We start from the raw sequence: 22806 nt of genomic DNA on the forward strand, positions 1-22806 counted from the left end.
GGTGCAGACGGCGTGAGAGGTGGAAAACGAAAGGCTGTTCGTTGCGACGGCCGCGCCTCGATCTCCTTTCGCTCGAAGCCAACGCACGGACAGACGGCGCGGTGGGCGGCGCAAGACGGACACGACAGGTTGCGAATTTCGGTGCAGGAGACAGACAGACGGGGCGAAAAAGGCGCGGAGAGAAGACGAGACGCACAGCCAGCAGAGGCTGCGCGGCAGAGCAGAGGATGACGGACGCGATAGGAGGGATACGATTCAGGCGTCGCGACGGAGACTTTTTTCGCAGCGACAAAGCGCAAGACGAATGCCGATACGCAAAGACGTCTCTGGAGGGGGCCCGCACAGAGAGACGCGCGCGAAAAGAGGCCGGAAGGGAAGACCTGTTGGCGGCTAGATGTGAGGACGTGAAGAGGCGAGAACCGAGGGCGAAGCATGCACTGAGAAATCCGCCAGGGGCCTGTGAAGATCCCGAACGCGGGCTGGAGCTCGAAGAGTCCAGACAAAAAACCCCGGTAAAAAGAGCCAAAACGACAAAGGCAACCACCACGAGGACGGGGAAGACCTCAAAACCGGACGCAGTTGAGAAGCCTGGAGGGTGGATTCGCGCTGAAGCGTTCTTCGCTTCGCCACCGAGTGAAGCCTCCTCGCCTTTTCTCCCTCGCTTTCTCTCCCTTTCTGGCGGCCTCTGTGTATGAATGGGTTTCCAACCCGTCTATGCTTCGGCTCCCGAGAGTCAGAATTCGGACCGATTCCTTCGTTCGAGCGATCGAGTTGAGTTCTGGATCTGTCTCAGGCCTTCTCTCAGCGGACAAGAGATCTCAAACTCTCTGTGGCGATGAGGCCGAATGTGTAAGGCGAGCAGCCCGCACTAGGGCCCTGAGGCAGGGACTGAAGATGCGCAGATGGAGAGGCATGCACAGCCATCCCTGGTGTGTTTCTCGAAGAATTCGTTCCGCAGAGTACAAAAAAAGCAGAAGGGAAAAGCTACCGGCGCGTACAGACAGCGGACGAAGCCAGGGATACGCAAGCGGAGAAGATTCCCGAACCTCCTCCTCACGCAGAAAGAGAAAGAAAGTCACTTGGGTGGGCGGGTTTTTCCCTCGCAAAGAAGACCCGCAGCTTCTTGATGCAACCTCGAGCGGCTCACGCACGCGCTGTCGTCGCGCTCGCGCTCCTCCTGTCTCCTGCCTGCTTGCTGGTGTGGCACGGCGGATTACGCGAGCAAGAAACCAGCCTTTTTGTAGACGAATCGGGCAGGAAGGGGGCTGAAACGCAGAGCGAGAGGATCGACCCACCGCCAAACGGGCCGTGGGAGCACGGCAGAACGCGCGAAGGCTGAAGGTGAGAGTCCTCAAGGCTCTCTCCCGGGGCTCTCTCTCGGGCGTGGCGTAGGAAACACCGAAAACGCGAGCGGGGCAGGCGGGCGTGGTGCCGCCGGTGGGGTGACGCAGGCAGCAAAGTTCCGCGGAAGTGAGTTAAATCTCTTGGGTCTTCTCGGACGCAATGCCACTTGAATCCATTCCTCCCCTCTGTCGTTTCTTTTCTGTGCCTTTGCCCTGAGTTTCGGCTGCATCCGTGCCCCGCTTTCGTGGAGAGCGCAGAAGAGCGGCGTGTAGTCCGTGACGACGGCCAGCAGCAAAAGCCAGACGCGTGCCCGTGATACTCTTTTTGGGGAGAGTAAAGCGAGGCTAACGCGCATTTCGTGTCGGCAAGGCTAGGAACTTTTAGAAAAAAGCGGGCAGAAAAGAGCGACGTTCGAGTCATCATCCGCAGTGTATATCCACTTGCAAGAACACTAGCGCAGCTGCCTTCGAACCGTCCTCTCGAACAAATCAGGCAGAAAAGCCGAGTTCGGGGGAATTTCCTTTCGACAGAGATTCCTCATACCTTGCGTTCGACCCAGTATCCATTTTGTGTGTATGTTGCATCGGTTGCGCGCCTCATCGTGTATGTAAGCCGTCTTCCACTGTCGCGACGCCCGCGAGTGCGAGTTGTCCTCTGTTCTCTCCGTTATCTGCCCTTCCCGCGGTGTCTATTGGCATTTTCCGAATGTAAAACTTGGCTTAGATTCCAAGACGAAATTCGTTGGGAAAATCGCTTGTAAAACGCTTGATTTCCGGCGCGCGCACCCCCAGCCTACCGTCTGTCAAGCACTGCCTCTCCGCAGCTCTTCAATTCTTGCTTGCTTGACAAAATGCCTCGTGGTATTGCAGAAGATCAAGAGGGCCGCAAGGTCTACATCGGTACGTTTTCTCCTGGCCGTCAGCGCCTCCCTCTCCCACGCCGCTGACGCTCTGTACACAGCCTTACTTGGATCTCCCGTATCATATGTATATATATGAAATATGTATATATATGTACATACACATGCGTGTATATATATATATGATTGTCTGTGAATCAAGGTGTTTGATTTCGGGTCAGCTGCGCGAGCACTCTCGAGCGAAGGCACATGACTGCTTCAAGATGTCGCGGCCATGAGTGTGGCGCTGCGTGTCTGGGTGTCTCACAAGTTGCTCACTGAGGCCTCGTCTTAACAGTATCCAAGTCGTCGTCGGTCTTTGGAGATTTCCTGTAGGAACGGTGTCGGCTACGTCTGGGTCCACTCTAGCGTTCCCTTTGAAGGGGTTTCACGCCGCCGCGAACTCTGTACGAGGGGGCGGCGCGTCAACTCGCAGGTGTGTCTGTGCATGCCTTCCCTTTAGCTGTGGGGACGCCTCAGATGATGGTCGCATGCAAAGGCTTGTTTGTCTCCTTTTTCAGGCGGCATCGAGGCCGACACCACGACCGAGGAGCTCGAGAGTCTCTTCGGGAAGTACGGCGCCATCAGCACTGTCTGGGTGGCACGCAATCCCCCTGGGTTTGCGTTCTTGGTGAGTGTCTGTAGACGAAGGCACGAAAAAACATTTTGATTTCAGACGCCTCTGCGTGCCTGCTTCGCTGGAACGCGAAGAGAGCGTCCAGGTGACTCGACACAGAGTCTGAGCCAAGCGTGACTTGAAATCCTCGCGCCCGCGATGTCGCGCTCGTCTTCTTTGCCCGCGAGGAGGCACGCAGAAGGCGTTATGAAGGGGCCCTGAGCGCGCCGCCTTCCAGCGCGACTCGGCTCATTTTTTCTTTTTTGTTTTCCTTGTGTCTGGTCTCTTTTGTGGTCCAGACTTTCGAAGACTACCGCGACGCCAAGGACGCCGTTGCGGAGCTTGACGGCTACCGCTTCAGAGGCAAACCGTAAGCCTTTTTTTAGAGTTTTCAACAATTACTTCTGCATGCGAAAAACTGCAACTTTGTTCGTTCAACGCGAGTCGCGTATCTGGGCGCGAGACGCATTCGAGTCCCTCTCCCGTTCCTCCTCGTCCCTCCCTGCGCGGCGTTGGCTGGTTGCGGCCTTTGCCGGTCGCTGGGGTGACCGCGAGGGAATGTTTAGGACGCGCCTAGCCAATCCGTCCGCGTGTGACCGCAGGAACGCATATTTATGCGCGGCGCGGTATGTCTGCATATACGTTTTCTCGTGTGCATCCGGCTGTTTTCGCCTGTATGTAAGGATCTGTTGAATCGCGATTACACGTGTGTTAGTGTGCGGTTTCGCCTCGGCATCATGATGGCGAAAACTGGTTGACGCGGTTTCGGGGTCTGCGCGGCTTCCAAGGACTCAGTGTATATTTGCGCTACGGCGTGTGCTGCGTGCTTCTTTAGTGCAGTTTCGCGTCTCCCGGGGCTCGCTGTTCAATTTGTTCGCCCTCCAACCTGATCAGATTCTCGTCGAAAATTCCACATGCTTCTCTCGCGTCGCGTCTGCTCGGCTCCGTAGCAAGGCGGGAAGTCCAGCCCCGGTGTCGCTGCTGCCTCTGCCCTCCTCTCTTCTTCCACTCGCCGATGCCTCTAGTAGTCTCTCCCTTTCTCTCTGCATGCGTCGCGGTCTCGTCACCCTTCGCTCCCTCCGTCTCTGCTTGTCATCCTCCGTCTCGCTCGTCGTTGCCGTTCGTGCTCAATCTCGATGCGTCGCTGGTCTCCGTTTCGCGCTGCGCGTCTTCGCTTCCTCTCGGCGTCGCGTCTCTCAGTCGCTCAGCCGCGCGGGACGCGGCAGGCCGGCTGCTCCACCACGTCGCGAGCCAGCCCCCCCGAGAGTAGGCAGGCTGCGTCGTGTGTTTCGTGCATGCTGCGCGTGCAAAGGACGCAACGCAGAGAAGACCAGTGGCACCGACGACTAGGGGGTCGCGCCACGCGCCCCTTGTGGGCTCCGCGCTCCAGAAGCTGTGCGCTGGCATCTGGCTGCTGCGCGACCTCGCACGCAAAGCGCCTCGCGCGCACCCGCAGTCTGCGCGTACACCGCGGCAGTGTCGTCTCTCTCTGCGCCGCGCGGGCCCTCCTGCGGCGCCGCTTGCCCTTTGCTCTGCCGCGTGTCCCGCCACCCCTGCATATGTAGATATATATGTATATGTCTACATGTGTGTGCATGCAAATGTGTGTGTCTGCATAAATGTGGATCCCGGCTTTCGCTTAGAGGCGTGTAGGCAGGTCTCCTTTCGTTCGGTGTGTTGCGTGGGTGTGGGTTCTTTCGTGCCTCGAGCTCGGCGTGCATGCGGCGTTCACGGGGTGCTGGCTGTACAGGATTCGCGTGGAGATCGCGCGTGGACCGGGAGACAAGAGCCGCGGTCGGCGCCGCTTTGCGGAGGAGGACCGACGTGACGGGCGCGGTCGCGAGGACTGGGCGTGGCACCCGCGGGAGGACGAGCGCCGGCGAGATGATGAGCGCCGCAGCCGCGAGGACTACGACCGCCGCAGACCCCGGGAGGAAGACGGGCGCTACTGCAGCAACGATGAGGACCACCGTCCGCGCGAAGACGACTACGCGCGACGCAGAGACCGCAGCCGCAGCCGAAGCGACGAAAGAAGGTACGGGCTGCACAGCTAGCGTATGGCGCCGTACACGTGTTCGCGTAGTGCTACACAGGTGCCGAATGCGTTGACCTCGAGGAGCCCAGGCAACCCCCGGCGGTGAGGCGCGATTGTACGTAGATACATCTGTCAATGTGCAGTATGGACACGTAGTGATATGTATTTATGTGTATCAAAATGTATTTCGGTGGTAAGTACGTTCTCTGGAGGTGTTGGGAAAAACGCGCGTTCGTCGAGGGATGGGAATCCAAGGTGCAGATTCCGCGGAGACGTGCATGCAGAAAACCCAGTGGTTAGTGCATCGCCGCGTGCCTGCATGTTTGCTTGTGCATTGTGCGGTGTGTTTGTGTGTTTTCAGGAGATACGACGACGAGGAGGATCGGCGAGACAGACGGAGGGACTACTACTAGGCATCTCGCGCCCACCGCGTGTGTAGACCAGTTTCAATCCAGGTGGCGTACACGCCACCAAAGATAAATATATACACATTCTTACGTATATATACATGTATTTTCGTATATATTTGCAGAATATGCGTCGCGACGCTGTGCAATCTGTGTCGTCGCGGCGCGTTTTGCATTTGTTTTCGGAGACGACGCGTTGGGGACCGCATGGGAGCGGGAGCTTAGGTGAGAAAGTTTTCTCCGTCGAGCTCACTCGCCAAGGGTCCGTCCACCGCGCCTCTCGCTCCGTGTGTTGCGCTGCCCCCGCAAGACTACGCCGGGCTCTTCTCAGCGCTCTCTCTCGAGGGGAGGGCGCGCGCTTGCGTATGATGTGTTGGTACGCACGTGTGTTCGCCAACATAGGTTTATCTGCGTGAGCCGGCGCATGCAGGCGGGCGCATGTGTCCTCTGCATGGGTCCCCACGCGCATGTATGTATAGGGGTGTACCTCGCGGTAGAAAGAAAGGTCTTGCTTCGGGTGGAAACGGCAGGGCGTATTTTCATAGTGACTTGTTTCGGAACCGTGTGTCAAGTCTTTGGGGTCGCACCTCGTAAACGCTCTCTCACTTGCATCTGTGCTGCCTACGCAACTGAAAAGAAAAACTCGCCAGCGCGAGAGTGTGTGCGAAGGTATCCCCTTTGCCAGCACCAGTCGCCAGACCGGCCCATGCATTCGCATGCAGGGCTATATCTGCATATATATATATATATATATATATATATATATATATATATATATATATATATATATATGTGAGCTCCGCGCCAGACACACACACAGCCGTTTGATGTCATTCGCCCGCAAACCGCCAAACACCTCAGGCGACTTCTTCGTGACTCCGCTTTACCGCTACTAGTGTAGCCGCGCTTAAAGGAAAATATGTAGAGAGAGGTAGCTATACATGTATATATAGAGATAGATTCAGATATAAATATATAGGTATATTCTCTGTACAACGCGAGGAGTTACGAGAGCGGCAAAGCGTACCGCGTGACTAGGGGTCCCTGTCGGCCGCATTTTCTCCGTCTGACTCTCTTTCTTCGGTTTCGTCCTGCGATTCTGAAGCGCTGTCGCCTTCGGCGCATTCCTCGTCATCTTCGTCGGGTGTGGGGCCTTCGCTGTCGCTGCGCGCGCCCGCGCGGTGCCTGCGGACGTCGTCTCGATCGCGCACGAGAATGCCTCGGCAGTGGAGAATTTTCGCCTTCAGCTCCTCGGCGGCCTCGTGGATCTCCAAAATGTGCTTCCGGCTCCGCTCGTACTGCGTCTGCCGCTCATTCTCAAAGTACTGCCGCTGCCACGTGCTTATCGCGTTTTGCATGAGGTCCTCCATCGACATCAGGTGCTGAAGGTGTGCCTCGAGGAACGAACTGCACGCGGCCAAGACTTCGTCTCTGCGAAGGAAGGGAACCAAACGAATCAAACCTCTTGCATCCCCGCGCACTAACGGTCTACATGCGCTAACACACTGACGAAGATCTGAACAGACACTCCCGATGTTGCGGGTTCGTGTGGCGGTGTAGTTGGAAGCAAAGAAACGGATCTACAGCCAGCGGAGGCCAACAGACGGAGTGATCAAGGCCTTTACAGCCTGGGCATCCGCCCAAGAGGTCGCGTGGCTGTATAAAGGGATGTCTACGTACATGTTCTATACCTATATGTATGCATGAACGCTTGTATGCATGTGTATATATCTCTGGGAATGAAGGAAGGTAGAGACAGGATGTCTCACAGCGGATGTGTGCCTCAGAGTCTGAACGGCGAATCGGGCACCTGAACGTGGAAGCCCGGAGTTACTGGGAGCTATAATTGAGCAATGAAGGCTGGGGTATGCAGCCAAGAACAGGATTCGCACAGACGTGGAGTTTTGTTTCTTCTGTTGTCCCGATTTCCCGCTGCGGGGTGTACGAGGAGGGGCTCCAGCCGGATCGGGCTGACCAAGCCGGATCTGCAGGATGAGTGACCCTGGACTTCGGGACTGTCCCTTCCACTCCAGTGGGGGTCTCGGGAGAGGGCATGGAATGATTGGTTGCAGCAGACTGTGCGTTCTTCGCCTACTTGTTTGCGAGGTGCTGCAGCCTCAGCTCGTTGGTTTCTTCGTCCATGACTGCGGGGAATGCGTCGAGTTCGGCGGTCGCGAGCTCCAGGAGGCTGCTGCTGAAGTTTTTCTCGGTCTCCTCGAGGTTGCGAAAAAAGTCAGAGCCGCGGTCCAGAAGGAACTTCATGGTAGCATCCACGGCGGCTTCGAGCGTGTCAGCGCTCTCTTCCAAGCTCTCTTCCAGCGTCGCTTCACTTGTCAACAAGTGAAACCGCAAGGCATCCACGTCCGCGACGAATCCGTCAATTGCCTCAAAGAGCTCAGGGCCACGCGTCTGCAGCAGGCGCTGGAAGTCTTCGTGGCGCGCCAAACGCGAGGAGTCCTCGTCTGAAAATCAGACACAAATACATGATACCTGCATAGGGGGTGCGTGGGGAAGTACCGTCGATCAGTTAGTCGAAATGTCTGTTTTACCGTAAAACCGGATGCCACGCGTCTCAGAAGCAGCACAGAGCTGCGGCGTGCGCGACTCATGCGACCCTCCGTGAGGGTTGAGGGTTGCGCTTCCCTCGATTCAGCGGACAAGACGGACGATCTAACGCATAGATCAGGAACTAAAGCGTGCATCTCCGCTATGAGCGAGTACATACTCTGTTGCTGCGAGGCTGAAGCGAAAGGGGGCCACCAACAAGTCGCAGACACTCGGACAAACAACCAGACGCAGGGGCAGCCCGAGCGAAAAGGGTAGAAATTCGGAATAATGGGCACAGTGTTGAACCTCTACGCGGGATGGACTGATAAGGTCAAGTCGGTCATACTTCATACGCGGGGAAGGGGCGAGTGAGAATCGACCAGCCCACCAGGAGTGTCTCCGTGGGTACCCGAGTGTAGAGAGGCGCGATTGCAAATGGTTACAGGCAGTACAAAACGAAACACAGCCCCACACCCCATCCCCTACACGTTCCAAGGTGCGAATCCATTCGGAATGCGGCAGATTCGATCCCTCAGGGGCGCTATTCGCCTCGCAGGTGCATGTCCTCACTCTGAGTAGGCGCGAGCGGCGGCGAAAGGAGCTTGGTAGGCCTCGCGCTGGCCGCGGAGATTCGGTTGAGGATCTCCCGGCGTTCACCCAAGTACGACTCGAGCTCCTTCTCGACTTTCTTCTTCCTTCTCTGCATTTGCTTCAGTAACGTGCGCGCTTCGGCCTCGCTCTCCAACACCGCTCTCCGCACCGCAGCCTCGTACGCCGAGACGCGTTGGCGCCGCCCCGCATTCCGCTGCTCAAAAGTCTGCCTTTGAGGTTCCGGTGCAAAAAGCATGAAAGCCGGAGACAAGCCAAGAATATCGCGGCCGCCATAGCGGCACAGCCGAAAACACGGATATACACATACAGAGAAACGCGTGAGACAGCGAAAGCCAGAAAGCGAGGAATGGGTGCTGAGGCTGGAACGAAGGACGCGCCTGAGAAGCATGCAGCTGCTCGAGGAGTCACTGCACAGAAAATATGTTAAGAGCAAACTAAAGAAACGATTCTGAGGTGCGGATAGAGAGTAGCGGCGGAATCGAAGGGGAACTGGGTCATTGCCACAGTTGCAGTCCGCCATGCTTCAAAGCGAGTTGTTGAGTGAGTAGGGTGGATAAGCGACACTGTGCGTGTTTTTGCGATGTGTTTGGGTAGGACAGCGCGTGCGCACAGCAATAACGGCAAAGCGAAGAGACTTCCTACGTTCCTTTTGTGGTTCAGTCCGCTTTGGCGCGGCCGACGGGGTCGGAGCTCCTATCGCACCTGAGACTCGTCGTCAGCATCTCAAGCTTTTCAAGGTATGCCTCTTTAAGGAGAGGGAAATCTTTGAGAACCGTTACTGCAACGGGAACTGCTGTGTCGCCGAAGAATCGATTCGCGACGTTGTCGAGGAATTCGCAGAGGTTTGCTGCCAGGTGCTGGAACGTTTTCTCACGTTTCTTCTGTTGCTCCACCAGCGCAGCCTCGATGCTTTCCTGTTTTTTCATCTCATTCAACTCCTCTGGCTGCACAGATTCTTGGGCTGCGACGATCTTCCGCCGGTCGATCAGCTGGTAGTCCAGGTAGCGAAGTTTCGGCAAAAACGCGAGAATGTGCGGCGTGTAGTTTTCCGCCTTGCAAATCGGGTTTCCCTCCAGATTCAGACACCGGAGTCTCGGGTGCCTACGTAGAAGATTGATCTGCGACAAGTCGGCGATAGAGTTCCGCCCGAGCGACAAGACCGTCAACTTGGGGCAGCCTTCTAGCCCTGGTCCAATCTTTGAGATTTTATTGGAGTACAGAGACAAATCCGTTAAGTTCTTCAAGTTCGACAACCCGCTGATTTCGGAGATATTGTTGAAAGACAGATCTAGCCACTCCAGGTTCACGAGGTGATCCAAGTTCTCAATCTTCTCGATAATGTTGTTGTCGAGGCGCAACGTCGTCAGCCCTGCGGCACGCGCCCACGTCCCCCAATGCAAGAAAACGGTCATGAGAAGATTCTTCAATTCTGCAGAAGTTCTGCGGGAGGACCCAAGACATTTGAGGATGCAGGTGTCGACCCCAAAGCAGGGCACGTTCATTCTGCCACAAGCATTAGACTGCAGACGCCCAGCTGCATGCCTGAGGCAGTGTTCCGTCGGGTTACCAGCCGACGGCCGTGTTGTGGGATCTTGCGGCTACTTAACAGCGCCGAGTGTTAACTTGATTGCGATGAGTTCCAAGAGGTCCTAACTCGCGAGTAGTAACAGCATCTTTCAGAACAGACGCTTTGGGCGTAGGCTTCTCGAGTCGACTCATACGCAGTCGCAGCGACTAGATGCGACTGGAAGCCCGATCGATATTTGACAACGTTTGGGGCAGTGTTGGCAGCTGGAGATACACGAGAGCGGAACATTTGTTTTGAGCGCTGACGGGTAATGCAAAATCAGCCGGGAAAGCGGCTTTCGTATAATGAATAACTGGCGATGTTACATTTACTTTAAGAGCGCCTAGAGATATATTCAGCGCTTTCAACCGCAGTGTCCAGGGTCGTCACTTTGCCTGGGCTGCCTGGCACACCTGTGAATGTCTCGAGGTTTGCGATGAACATGATGTTTTTGTAACTGAGCGTGAGACTCTCAGCGGCTGCAAAGTCTCTTGGGTCCGCCGGTTCGTCTACTGGCTTGGACGAATTCACGACTACGCCGTGTTTCAAAACTTCTTCGTCAATAACTTGGGGCTCGACAAAATCGGACTTCTTGAGAGGCGCATGCGTTTTACTCGAAGCGCCAGGGGCTCCGCTCGCAAAGCCAACTGGTGCAGAGCGACGAGAAAACAATTCGTCAGAAAAAAGGGTGATTTCCCCATTTGCCCCCCCGGCCGTCGACGCTCGCGAGGGCGGCGGCCTGCCACTGCCGCCATTTCCGGCGCCCGCCATGTCTACAGCGTGCTCTGTCTACAACGAGCTCGATGACAGACAGCGACACCTGCTGCGAAACCCAGGCATGCAGGAGCTACGGAGGCGGAAAATCCTCCATCTGGAAACGTGACACACAGCAGCGCGAAGTCAAGAGAGTATCGATGCTGGTGTGCAGCTCGCCGTGCGGACTGATGACAGGTTTTGGGAAGTACGTGCTCCCGCGGTGGGATCTGAAATGACCCGGGCTGGGAGACTTGACGCAGAAAAGTGGAATATCTGCGATACAGAGGAACCGAAGTCTAAGGGAGGTCGCTCACTCACCGCTGGTGCGTATTACGAACTAAACTAAAGATTGAACTTCAAAATGCTCAGACAAGGATGCCAGGCCACACGTGAGGAAACGAAGCGCACATGGGGTGAATGCCCTTATCCAGTCGTAAACGAACTGTTCTTCGAGCAAGTGACGCATCGCCGCGTCCTGCAACTGCACCGATTCTTTGGTTTCCTCCTGAACTACAGGATTCGAACGTTTCATCAACAACTTGTGTGTACATTGGGGGCGTCACGTAACGCTAGAGACTCGAGGGAACTGGCTGCAAACGGAAAGCGCTCTCTGAAAGGCTGCAGACTGGTGGAAACGTGCGTTGCTAAACGTCGAAATGAGCATGTGCGGCGGACGGCGCAGAAGCCTCTAGAACGGATAAAAGGAGTGTCGCTAACAAGGCGGCGGTTTTCGGACGAAGCCGGAGGGCGTACACACTGAAAAACTTTAGCTCAACGGTGAAGGGGGGAAACAGATCAATTTGTCACTTGTTTTCAGAAAGCTGTGAGGCAGGCGGCCCCAAGTAAATGTGCAGGGGACTTTCAGTGACTGCATGCTAGAACGGGTGACAACATAATCTGTGCATGCCAATTTTTTTTTGTCTTTTCTGATAATGGCTCGGCGATAGTGCTTGCCATCAAAAACCTAAACACCCCTCTACACACACCTAGGCGTCCATGACATGATTTGGCGCACAGCGCGAGTGTCTGACTGCGATGCCAACAACTAAGTAAATCCGTTTGCCGATTGCCTCTTAAAGCGTTCGAATTTGGCGGTTGCACCTCGGGCGGTAGTTGGCCTTCTTCACACCGTCTCTCCAAAGCGCTAGTGCAAAGGCACAGGAACAGTAGGTCAAAGTTTATCAATCTGAAAGTCTGCAGTCTACAGTGCCACTAAGGGACTCACGGCGCTGGTGTTTGCCCCAGACTTGAATGCTGGGTAAAGATGCACAACCACGACCGGAGGCGGGCATGACACAAGGTGAAGCTTGGCAGATCTGCTGCCCTCAGTGTACCGCCTCAAACGCGGGCCCTGTCGAAATGAGCTTGTATCGTTCACGAATCATCCATCGAGGCTGCAACCGGTTGTCACGCATTACGTGCTCTGTAGTGCACACGCGGATAGGGGATTACCGTCACTTGCTGTTCATACCACGAATAATGGTACAACCACAGTTCTTGTTGCACGCATCGGAGGCATTTCGGACCTCATGTGCATTCACTGTGACATTGAAGCGGTTTGCAAACAAACTATTCCTTGGTAGATTGCTTACGCAACCCGTACCCACGCATCACCTGGAAAGAGATTCCGTCTAGGTGGAAACCACCGGCAGCATCCAAACGACCTGCGTTTCGCTAACATGACAGGTCCTTTCATGTCGATGTTGTGGTGCATGGGAAGCAAGTGCCTCGTTTGAGACTGATGTCAACCGTGACCCCTGATGCTGTGCATTGTGGCTGAGGCAAGCATTCGTATTCGTAGTCATGAGCGGACAGCGTATGCAGCAGGTACGATACGGGCTGCTCTTCGCTCAACAGAGGACAGAACAATACTAGGCTCGCACTTACGAATTTCAGATAGTAGAGCTAGATTAATGAGAGAGGACATAACTACCAACAAACCACCGGTTTTGGACAGCATAATATGCTACGATCTCCACGGCGAGGGAGCTATGGCTCTGTATAAAGACTGGTGCGTAGCCGGACAAGGTGATTCTACCCGCGCCTTGCATTCTGTGCGTGACGGTTCATTAACTCCGAAGTAACACATGAAAATAAAGGCGAGTTCCTCCGCGAGAGCGGTGCAGATAAACCAACGTGTAAGAAAAATAGAGAAGACAGATGCGAGAAACTCTCGCCCCCCACCATCACTGCAACACTCGTAGAATCGGTCCAGTCACCGGGATGGAAACGACATTCGTGCCCAGTTGTTTCTTTGATTCCTTGCATTTTCCATCTAACTGCAGAATTCACCCAGTTCCCTTCTGGAGAATACTCTTTCGTTTACGGGTTTAAGGCTTCCAACTCTCTTATATGTTGCCCTCCCAGTATGCCTCCGTGGCTAAGCGTGTTTCGCCCACTCTTTCTAGTTTTGCGTCCCCTTCCAAAAGATCCATTCTTCTTCCCACGAGCTCGCTCAAGCAGGCGAATTCCGCCTCCTTTTGCTCTAAAACTGCAGTCTGCTCCTCCCCCTCGTTTGCCTACGTTTTCTCATGGTTACGAATCCTCGTGTTTATCTACATAGGATCCCGTTCTTCGTTGACACCGCTCGTGGCCGGCTGCTTTCTGGATTGAGGGGTGCATGCCTCCGCTTCCCATATCACGCGCCTTCGACAGTTGGCACACCATCAATAGTCAGCCAAACACCCCAGATACCTCCGTCCTTTGACGCGTCTGTCCCCTTTCTCGCGGTCGTAAACCCGACCGTTTCCACTCGCACGAGCTGCTTTTCGCGTGTAGTTGTACGCGCGCGTCACCCAAAGTCCTCCTCGTCTTCTTCCTCGGTGTCGCCTACATCTGCCCCGTCGCCGAGATCTGTGCCGATGTCTAGCCCGTCTTTCATGCCTTTCATTCTCAGCATCTCATCAGCTCTGTAGGGAGTGTTAAATACGAGAGTGTAGCCCTGGTCCAGGTAGCTCTGCATGCTCTGCCCCGCCTTGAGCGGCGGTAGCCCTCCCTTTCTCTTTTCTCCCTCGGCGTCCTCTTTGGCGCTTCCTTTTCTTCTGCCTCTACACTCCGCACCCGTGTCGACATGCAAGCTTTCGTTGTCGCCGGACCAGAGAGTGGCGGCGTTCCGGCCGACGCCCTTCTCCGCCCTCTCATCCTCGAGAATTTCTGTTGTGAGCTGTCGCGCAGCTTCTGTGGCCCCTTCCACTTTCATTTTTGAGGCTTCAATGAGGGCGCGCTGCCGCTGAAGAATCTTTTCTTCGCGCTCGGCGCGTTTGAAGGCTTGCCGGCTTCTGTCGTCGGAGTCTTCCCCTTCGTCGTCTTCATCCAGCTCGTCTAGACCTCCCAACGCCTTGTCCATTTCAGCCTCGTCTGGCTCGCCGTCTTCACTCTTTTGTCGCGACGCCTGCTTCTTAACCGCGAATTTACGATACTCCAGCTCTTGCTGAAAGCAAAGTGCAAACACGCCATCAGCCACGCAGAGTGAGACATACCGCTCAGCAGCCGCCTGCTTTGAAGACCTGCACTGAAGCAAAATACGGAGTCGAACCACAAGACAAACCGCCGGCACCAACCCCCTCTCAGAGGCTCCAGAACTGGAGCCTCGGGCATCGCGTGCCGCCACCCCTTCGCCCCAAAAATGACCCGCTCGGTTTAGCATTCGCAACGCCTTGAGCGTGCTCATGCCTGGGGGTCTTACCAGCAGCGCCAGCAGAGCTCTCGTCGCCTTTTCACTGTGTCTCTGGGGCAGACCTGCCTCCACGGCCTCTTTGCTGTAGCCCTCGTTGACTCGTTCCTCGTGTTTGGCTCTCGCCACTGCCGCGGCCATGGCAATCTTCGCCACTCTCTGTCTCTCGGCTGCGTCAACTGGAGAGGCGTCTGTTCCGTCCTCCGTCTGTTTGGTCCCCTCCGAGCCCGATCGCCCCCGCGAGGCGAGGAAGGCGGCGGCCTCCGCCGCCGCGCTCGCCTTGCTCTTGGCTTCAGAGGACGAAAACGAGGAAGCGACTCCTGACGCAGCGCGGTCGCGGGCGTGGTACATGTTGAGCACAGACGCAAGGTGCTTTGCGCGCGCGCTGGCGGCGGCGGCCTTCTCGGCAAGAAGCATTTCCTTCGTGAACTTCTCCGGAGAGACTTCGTCGTCGTCGCTGAGCGCAGACGACGCAAATTTCGCGGGGGACGAGCCACGGCTGCGAAGCTGCGGATCGGCTCGCAACAGCTGCTCCTTGAGCTCCTCCTTCTTCTGAGTCAACTCTGAGAGAAACGTCTTCCAGTTCTGCTGGAACTCCTTTTTCTTCTCCTCCTTTGCTTCTGAAAAAGACACAGACACCGCGGCTGACGACGAGTCCCGCGAAACGTGCGCCCAGCGCGAGAAGGGGGGACATAGAAGCCCACACACAGCACGGACACGACATGCGCAAAGTCCGGGCAAGAAAGAACTTGCGAAGATGGAAACGCCGCCGCACCCGAGCTCTCAAAGCTCCACAGAGGCAAGCAGGAGGTGCTACGAACATCAGGGAGGAATATCTGCACAATGATACACAAACAACCCAGACCGGCACCTTTACAACTACACATCTGGCACGCCAGAGGCGGACAAGCGAAAACGAACCCGACGAGGGCGTTTCTACATCAACCAGCGAGCCGCGGCAGAGGCCGAGTGAGACAGAAGAAAAGTTCACTGCTGCACGCGAGGAACTGAACCTGGCAGAATTATCGCATGCAAGCGGTGGGACTGGGCCACGGCGGACGCGAGCGACCACGACGTTTTCTAACCTTTCAACGCGTGCTCCTCGGCGATTTCGCCAGGATCGGGCGGCGTTTCCATCATCGCGCGCGCCACAGCTTCTTCCTCCGGACTCTGCGCTTTGCGCTCCAGGTCGCGATACAGATTTCCAACGCTGAGAGGCAGACCAAAAAAGACACAAGGCGACTACAGAGACAGAGAGCTCATTCTCAGGCTGCCACTCCGTGGCAGAGAAACAGAGAGAAGAGGCTAAAGGGATACAGGCAACGCATGGAGACGACACGGCGCCGAACTCAAGAGAGCCAAAGTGAGCTGCTCAAGCCAGATCCGTTCTTTCGCGATAGGCCCTCTCATTAAAAGGACGAGCCCGACATAAAGCGACGGCCAGAGGGAGGAAGACGCCGCCACAAGAAAGGAGAAATCCGGGCTCGGGACTCAGAGTCGCTGTTTGAACGCGCGCATATCGACTCTGGAAGAGGAAGTGCTGACCTGTCTGCAAAGAAATTCGAGGCTTGGCTGATGGTATCCTCAAGCGGAGGCCGAAATAAGTCGTCAGTTTCTCGGCTGAAAGTCACCTCGAGGAGCCGCCCGGCCCCGCAGAAGAAAACGTCCTTTGTCACTTCCAGCAGGCGCTGAAACAAACACAGAAAAGCGAAGAACAGACAGACACGCCACTCACATCCACCTTTAGAGTGCACGGCACGACATATTTGTATATATACTTGTAGGTGTCAATACTGCCAGACCGGCGTTCTCTGTAGAAGCGCGCAGACGCCTGGGATCCGTTCGCGCAGTCGCTGAACATGAACGACCCCAGCCTTTAACTTGGGGGTTCTTCGGCAGCGATTCCCGCGGGCCTCCCAACACAGTCGACCTCGCTATCCGTCTCTCATCCGCCTCATGGGGCGTCTGCTCTTCTTCACGTATGATGTTGAGTCCGCAGGAGACCCTTCGGCAATAGGAAACATAAAAACATTCATGTGCATGAGCATATACGCTAGAGGCGTGAGACGCAGTAACCACAGAAGGGCGCGTCCTGTACCTTGAGCTCGGCGTTGCTGTCTGTCTCGCCGTCGGAGTCCTCAATCGCCTTTTTTCTCTTTGCCGCTTCCTCCTCGAGGACTTCTTCGCAGTCGCGAACCTCAATGGCTACGATGCGGGCGGCCTGCCGCGCCGAGAGCGACAGAAGCCTCCAGCCCTCAGGCAGACCGAGCGGAAGGCCCATTGACACCCCCGCTGCGGCTTTCGCCGCGTCCGCGCTGGTGAGGCGCGCCCTGGCCGCTCGCAGCGAGACCTCGTAGGTTGCCGCTGCGTCGTCGGCGTCTCCGTGTCGCGCAGCTGCTGGCTCAGGACCCTTTTCGGGCGCCGTGTCTCTTTGCTGCGCCTCCTGGTGGGCCTGCGGACTCTCCGCCTCCGCGGCGGCAAGTTCGCCTGCGCCCGCGGGTCTGGTCAGCTCGAAGAGGCGCTTCTGTTCGCGCGCCTCCTCGGCCTGCGCCTGGCGCTCCGCGGCCCGTGCGAGAGCCGCGAGCCATTTGAGCTGCATGCGCTCTTGATCGGTTTGAAAAAGCTTCGCAGACCCGAGCAGCTCCTCCGCGCGCGCGTCTTCTTCGTCGTCTTCGGGGGGCGCGCCCCCGTCCGAGTCGGCGGTCGGGGAAGAAAAGTCGAACGCCCCAAAGAGGTTGCACGCAAAGACTTCCTTCAAGAAATACCGCACGAAGTTGCGGTAGAGATCCTCTGCGAACAGAGAGGGCGGCCAGGGGCAATCAAGACAAGAACAGATCGCGCCCGGCACTCTCCGCCAGCACGCAAATATACAGAAAATAGAAAAATGCCTACTCATATGTATATACATGTATATACACGCTGGAACGGAAAGATATGTAGATGGCGAGAAGGACTGATTGATATATAGACATACAGATTCATACACACACACACCGGTAGACAGATAGATATAGATACAGATAGATAGATAGAGGTAGAGAGATAGAGACAGATACATACTTACATATGCACATAGATATATACATATATACATTCATACAATCATACATACGTACACACATACACATATAGACAGTTAGATAGATGGAAAGAAATATAGGCGGATAGAGAGAATGATAGATGGATTCATAGGTCTTTACAGTTTAGATACATAAATATACGAGTAGATAGGTGGTATGGCCCAGATATGCAAGTCGTTGATTCCACGCGGGATAGGTCAGCTGCAGGGCTTCGGCGGTTGTTACATTCGGGGGTGAGACGGTGTCTGGTGTGTCCGCACGCTCAGACTTAGCAAATCAATTTGTCACACCTTTACGCGTCAAGACCTCAGCCTCGGGAGACTGTTCGGTGTGCCCGTGGAGAAAAGCCATCCAGGGCGGCCGCAAGGCCTGCAGAAAGAAAACAGGGCTCAAACACGATTCTGCATCTCCCATGGTTTCTCCCACGTATCCTGCCCAGGTATTAGCTCGCACGCAGACGCGGGAATACTCGCGCCCTGATACACTTAGACACACACACGTATGCGCACATATATGAAAACATATATAAATGAACACATGCAGATATATATATATATATATATATATAAGAAGGCACATGTGGATTTCACGGTGGCCGGGCTTCCGATCGGCTCTGCGAGCACGGAGCTCAACCGAGGGTGTTTTGAAGAAGGCCTCCAGATGCGAAGGGGGAAGACAGACCGATGGATCAGACACCGGACGCGGATGCATGTGTCTCATCACACAGAGGAAACCCTGTATCGCAGTGGGCGGCAGCCGACTTGGCGCACATGAATAGAGACACGACTCAGGCACGCGTGTACAGCAAATAACTATTTGCCTACACGAAGGCACGCGGACCGATCCGTTGCTCATGCGCGATCGATTAGCATGCTCCGCTAGAGAGCGCCACGTGAGAAGGATGTTTACGCTCTAGTTGAGCCCCGAGAGATTCATCGGAAAATAAAAATTTCTCAGCCTGATGCAAGGGGAATCACCTACGCGGCGGAGGGCAGGGTCGCGAACGACACAATCGGCCAAGAGCAAAACGTTCACGCAGTTGCTGCTGTCTTTGTTGCCATCCAAGATCTTTCGGAACGTGCGAGCGACCTGAGCAGAAACCGAACGAGGAACTCCCACGAGCACGTTCACACTCACTCTCACGAATACGTTAACACATGTATATAAATGTATATGCATAAGTGGCTCACCAATGCAAGCGGAAGCAAGCCGCAAATGCATATATATATATATATATATATATATACCCTCTTCCTCATTTTCTCTGTACACACACGTATATACGTATACGTGTGTGTAGAACCAGAAAGGAGTGTAGCCCCGGCGCACGGCTGACGCCCAACTCGTGAAATCTCCGAAAGACAGGACACAGCATGCAGCCCAGGCGAAGCACCTGTGGAGGCGTCGACAACCGTAGCAAGATTCAAAATCAATGGACGTACTACTGCTTCGCCATCCCGAAGCCTCGCACGTTTGCGGGGACGCGACTGTGAATGTGCAAATCGACAAGCTAGCATCTGTTACACACGCATGCATTCGGACTACATGCGCGTCCAGGGGCCCGGCGCCGCTACCCAAGCGCGGAAACACGCGTGTCTGAAGCGAGGCAGGAGACACTGCACGCGCGGGGGAGGAACAACTTCCAGCTGCAGGGCGGCGCGCACCTCCACGGGTTCGAGTTGAAAGGTGTAGGTCAGGAGGAGCTGAGTGAACTGAATCGTGTAGGCCTGGTCGCTTCCGCCGGAGACCTGAATCAAGCTCTCGAGCGTCGTCTGCAGCATGTCGAGCTTAACAGCGTGCGAGAAGAACGGAATGCGGCGCGTGACTTCGTCGTAGAGCGACCGCAGCTCCTGAATCAGCTCCTCGTTCTCGTCGAGGCGAGGGAGCGGCTTCGGCTCTGCAGGCGGCGGCGGAAGCTGAGAGCGCGAGGCCAGGCACGCCAGGAAACAGCGAGAGGAGGTGGAGCGCCGTCAGGAGCCCCGAAGGTAAAATACTGGGAATGAACCAGAGACAGGCTGCTAGCTGCACTCGTGAGGCACGCTGGAACAGGACAAACCGCCGATGAAGCATCTCAACAGGCCGCGCGAGTTAGCCAAGCTGGGCCTGAGCGCCGCGTCAAGAAGCGACCACGCGACTGCCAGCAAGAGAAAGCAAGGAAGCGCGTAAACCCAGCAGCGACGCCCCACAGAGATACACGCGCGAAGACGGAAGGACGACGATGAACGCAGAAACACGCATTGAAAAGAACCAAACCAAGACATGATGGCGAGAGCTACAACGTTGAGAGCCCGAGCTTCGCCGATAACAGAGACTGGACTCAAATCTGAACGACACGCTTCAAGCCTGCGCCTATTTGTGATAGAACGCGAACCTCAGTAGCCTTTTTTCCGCATGTGCAGTCCAGGCGAATGCCAGCTAGAGGCCTCGATAGTTCCAGACACGCCTCTCCTCTCCCCCTGAGGCACTTGCGGAGCTGGGAATTATTTGGTGAGGCCTACATGTGCTGCGGAGACTGCTAGCTGCGCCTGAACCTCTCTGTCCTCAGCGCGTCGCGACAGCGAAGGAAGATCCAGGTACGCGTTCTGGATTCTATGGCCCTGGTCGAGCCCGAAGGACTCAGTCATGTTCAAATCGAATTCTTCGTTTAACTCCTCGTTCTCCCGGCGGAACTCTTCGGCCTTCTCTTCAGCCTCCAACGCGGATGGCGCGTAGCGGTTCAAGAGCCGAACGACCTGAAAGGCGAAGGTCTGCGCGCACACGCCAGGAAAACGAGGCGCGAGAACCTCAGCCTGGCCTGAAGAGAGAGAAAACGCTTCCAACACGCGGACGCGAGCTGCGCCGGAAGGCGGCACCTGCCTCTGCAGGCTAGAGAGGCCAGGAGGGCTCACGAACACAAAGTCCGATTCGGCTGTCGAAAGGCGAAAGGGCGGTCCGAAGGGCGAGCGTCCCCCCGAGGCAGACCGACGAGGGGGCAAGACGCAGAGCGGGCAAGCGAAAGCCCACGCAGCGAACACCAGACAGAGGCGACACAGCGGGCGGCATCGCAGGCCGGAGGCAAAGCCGGTAGCGCCGCCTGGAGAGACCTGTAAGCGATCCTGACGGGGGAAGGAGACTGCGACGCAAGACTCGACAGCCAGCCAAAGGCGAGGCGGCCGCCCACGTGGACCTCTGGAGCCCACGCGGGCGTGCGGCGCCAGATAGAAGCTGCGCGGGCGAAAAACTCGAAAGACGCAGTTCGCTTTTCCGTACCTCTGTATACAGCGCATGCGTGTCGGTCAGCCACGAGCGGAAAATCCACGCGCCGCTGCCAAAAACCGCGGCCCCAAGCAGCGTCCCTGCGAGCGACCCGCGAACGAAGCGCATCCGCGAGGCGGCCTGCAGCGACGAGAAAACGCGCGCGAGGGGAGCTGCGAACCGCGACGAGAGAAGCGGCGACAGCAGACGCCTCAGGACGGCCGCCGTCCGCCCGCGAGGAGACGAAGCGGCGGCTGGCGGCGCTCGCGGCGCCTTCGCCGAGACGGCGCGCGAAAAAAACCTGCAAACGCAAAGGCAACGCAACACCCGCAGGCGGCAGACAGGCCAACGTCAGAATTCACAGCGGCGAATCTCCACTCGCTCACGAGAAGATGGCAACAGCTCAGAGGGAAGGAGAGGAGGAACGGGGGCGGGCGCGGGGGGGGCAGGGAGCGGAAGGGCGACGGAGTCGCGCCGGTCACCAACCAGCGCTGAGCCCCTCAACCGTGAGCTTCTGACGCCTCCGGAGCGACCAGAAGAAGCACTCGTGTTTCCCTCTCGCAGTTACGCCTTCGGGTGCCGCCTCACCCAAGCCTGCCGGCTGAATTCTCTCTGTGAAGCCGCATCCTGGTGACGGGCCTTCGATTCCTCCTCGCCTTCGCAGGCTTCTCACCTCTGGAAGAGACCCACAGGTTCCTTGACTCCTGTGCCGCCCGCTGCAGGGCTGGTCGCTGCAAGCAGGCTCAGCATCTCTGGCGCGTTGTGTAGTCTTCCTAGCGCGAGTGCGGCAGAGCCCGAGAGCCTGTCGACCTCTCTCTTTCCGACCGGCGCTTTGCTCAACGCAGCCGGGAAGACGGACTCCGCTGCGATGCCAAACGAGGCGCGCAGACCCGTGGGGAGCGCCAGCTGGGGGGTGTCTATGCGGGGAAATGCGCCACGACTAGACGCGGCAAGCGACGACGGCGCCGCAGGTGTTGAGCCGCAAGAGGGACACGAGCGAGAGCCTAGATGCCGCCAGGAGGAACCGGCGAAGTGGCGGTCCGCCCGCACTTGCCGCCGCCTCGGCTGCGCAGGAGAGGGTGAGGGATAAGAAAGAAAGGCCTCGGCGGCCGCATCTGGGACTTTGCGCAGACACGCGTGGGTAGGCCGCGGCGCTTCTGCAGCAGCGCCGGCAGAGGGCGAGGGCGCCGCGGAAGCGCCCGAAGAGGCCCAACCTGGAGACTCAGAGAGCCGCGACAGCCGCGGCGAGGACGACGAAAGAGCAGGCGCAGAAGAGAGACACCTGGGCACCGAACGGGCGAAAGGGCCTACCCCGAAGAGACACGAGGCGGGAGACGAAGAAGAGAGAGAGAGAGGCGTGTCGCGGAGGAGGAGAGCGGCTACGTGTTGCAGGCTGCTGCCCGTGATGCAAAAACTGCAAGCGAAGAGCAGAAGAAGAAGCAGAGGGGTTCGGCGCGTACCGAGTCTGCTGGCGCGCCGCGGAGGTGTGTCTGCGAGTCTGCCTCCCTCCCTGAAGGCGCCGAAAGACAGAGGCCGCCGCGCACGCGTGAGGGAAGAAGCAGAGCACGCCTCTAGGGGCTCCCCTCCTCCCTCCGACGCCCTGTGGGGTCGGCCGTGAAAGTGTCGGAGATGCGAACAGCGAGGCGAAGCAGACGATGGTGACTCCAACCGCGGAGACGAGATGCATGCGGCCGTCGGTGCGGCAGACAGAGTCGATGATCGGCGAGACGAGCAAAAACAGAAAGAACGGGCATGCGAAGAATTCGCGGGAGGCGAGATGAGCGGGGCGGCGCGGGAGCCTAGAGAACTTAGGCAGCAGCCCACAGCCGGGAGAAATCGAGGGGATGGAAGGGTCGACGAAGAAAGGGATGATCCTTCTTCTCGTTGGCCTCGCTTACCGCGCACCTGCCGCCCTCCTGCCGAGCCGAGACGACAGTCTGCTTCACGGGGATGACGGTCAGCGCCCGATGGAGGCGGCGGATACTGGCGAAAGAGAGTCCCCGCCCCCCTCCAGGGAGGATCTCTGCAGAGCGCCAT

At 56.9% G+C, this 22806-nt stretch overlaps 3 protein-coding genes across 3 annotated transcripts; 1 reads left to right on the top strand and 2 right to left on the bottom strand.

Moving 5' to 3' along the window:
• Positions 1–2194: 2194 nt before the first annotated feature.
• Positions 2195–4912, top strand: BESB_016570 (RNA recognition motif-containing protein; the record flags this gene model as incomplete). Its single annotated transcript, XM_029360372.1, has 4 exons — positions 2195–2243; positions 2764–2873; positions 3158–3228; positions 4609–4912. The coding sequence occupies 4 exons, from the start codon at positions 2195–2197 to the stop codon at positions 4910–4912; spliced, it is 534 nt and encodes a 177-aa protein (XP_029216348.1).
• A 1422-nt stretch (positions 4913–6334) lies between these two features.
• BESB_016580 (leucine rich repeat-containing protein) lies at positions 6335–10797 on the bottom strand (the record flags this gene model as incomplete). The annotated part of the gene is made up of 5 exons (XM_029360373.1): positions 6335–6731; positions 7396–7762; positions 8418–8668; positions 9162–9828; positions 10440–10797. The coding sequence occupies 5 exons, from the start codon at positions 10795–10797 to the stop codon at positions 6335–6337; spliced, it is 2040 nt and encodes a 679-aa protein (XP_029216349.1).
• A 2776-nt stretch (positions 10798–13573) lies between these two features.
• BESB_016590 (uncharacterized protein) lies at positions 13574–22806 on the bottom strand (the record flags this gene model as incomplete). The annotated part of the gene is made up of 12 exons (XM_029360374.1): positions 13574–14212; positions 14468–15075; positions 15541–15665; positions 16001–16143; positions 16554–17245; positions 17826–17904; positions 18517–18624; positions 19200–19451; positions 20034–20282; positions 20785–21070; positions 21443–22076; positions 22668–22806. The coding sequence occupies 12 exons, from the start codon at positions 22804–22806 to the stop codon at positions 13574–13576; spliced, it is 3954 nt and encodes a 1317-aa protein (XP_029216350.1).

The sequence above is a fragment of the Besnoitia besnoiti genome, chromosome X (assembly GCF_002563875.1).
Source record: "Besnoitia besnoiti strain Bb-Ger1 chromosome X, whole genome shotgun sequence".
In the NCBI taxonomy this organism is placed as follows: Eukaryota; Apicomplexa; class Conoidasida; order Eucoccidiorida; family Sarcocystidae; genus Besnoitia; species Besnoitia besnoiti.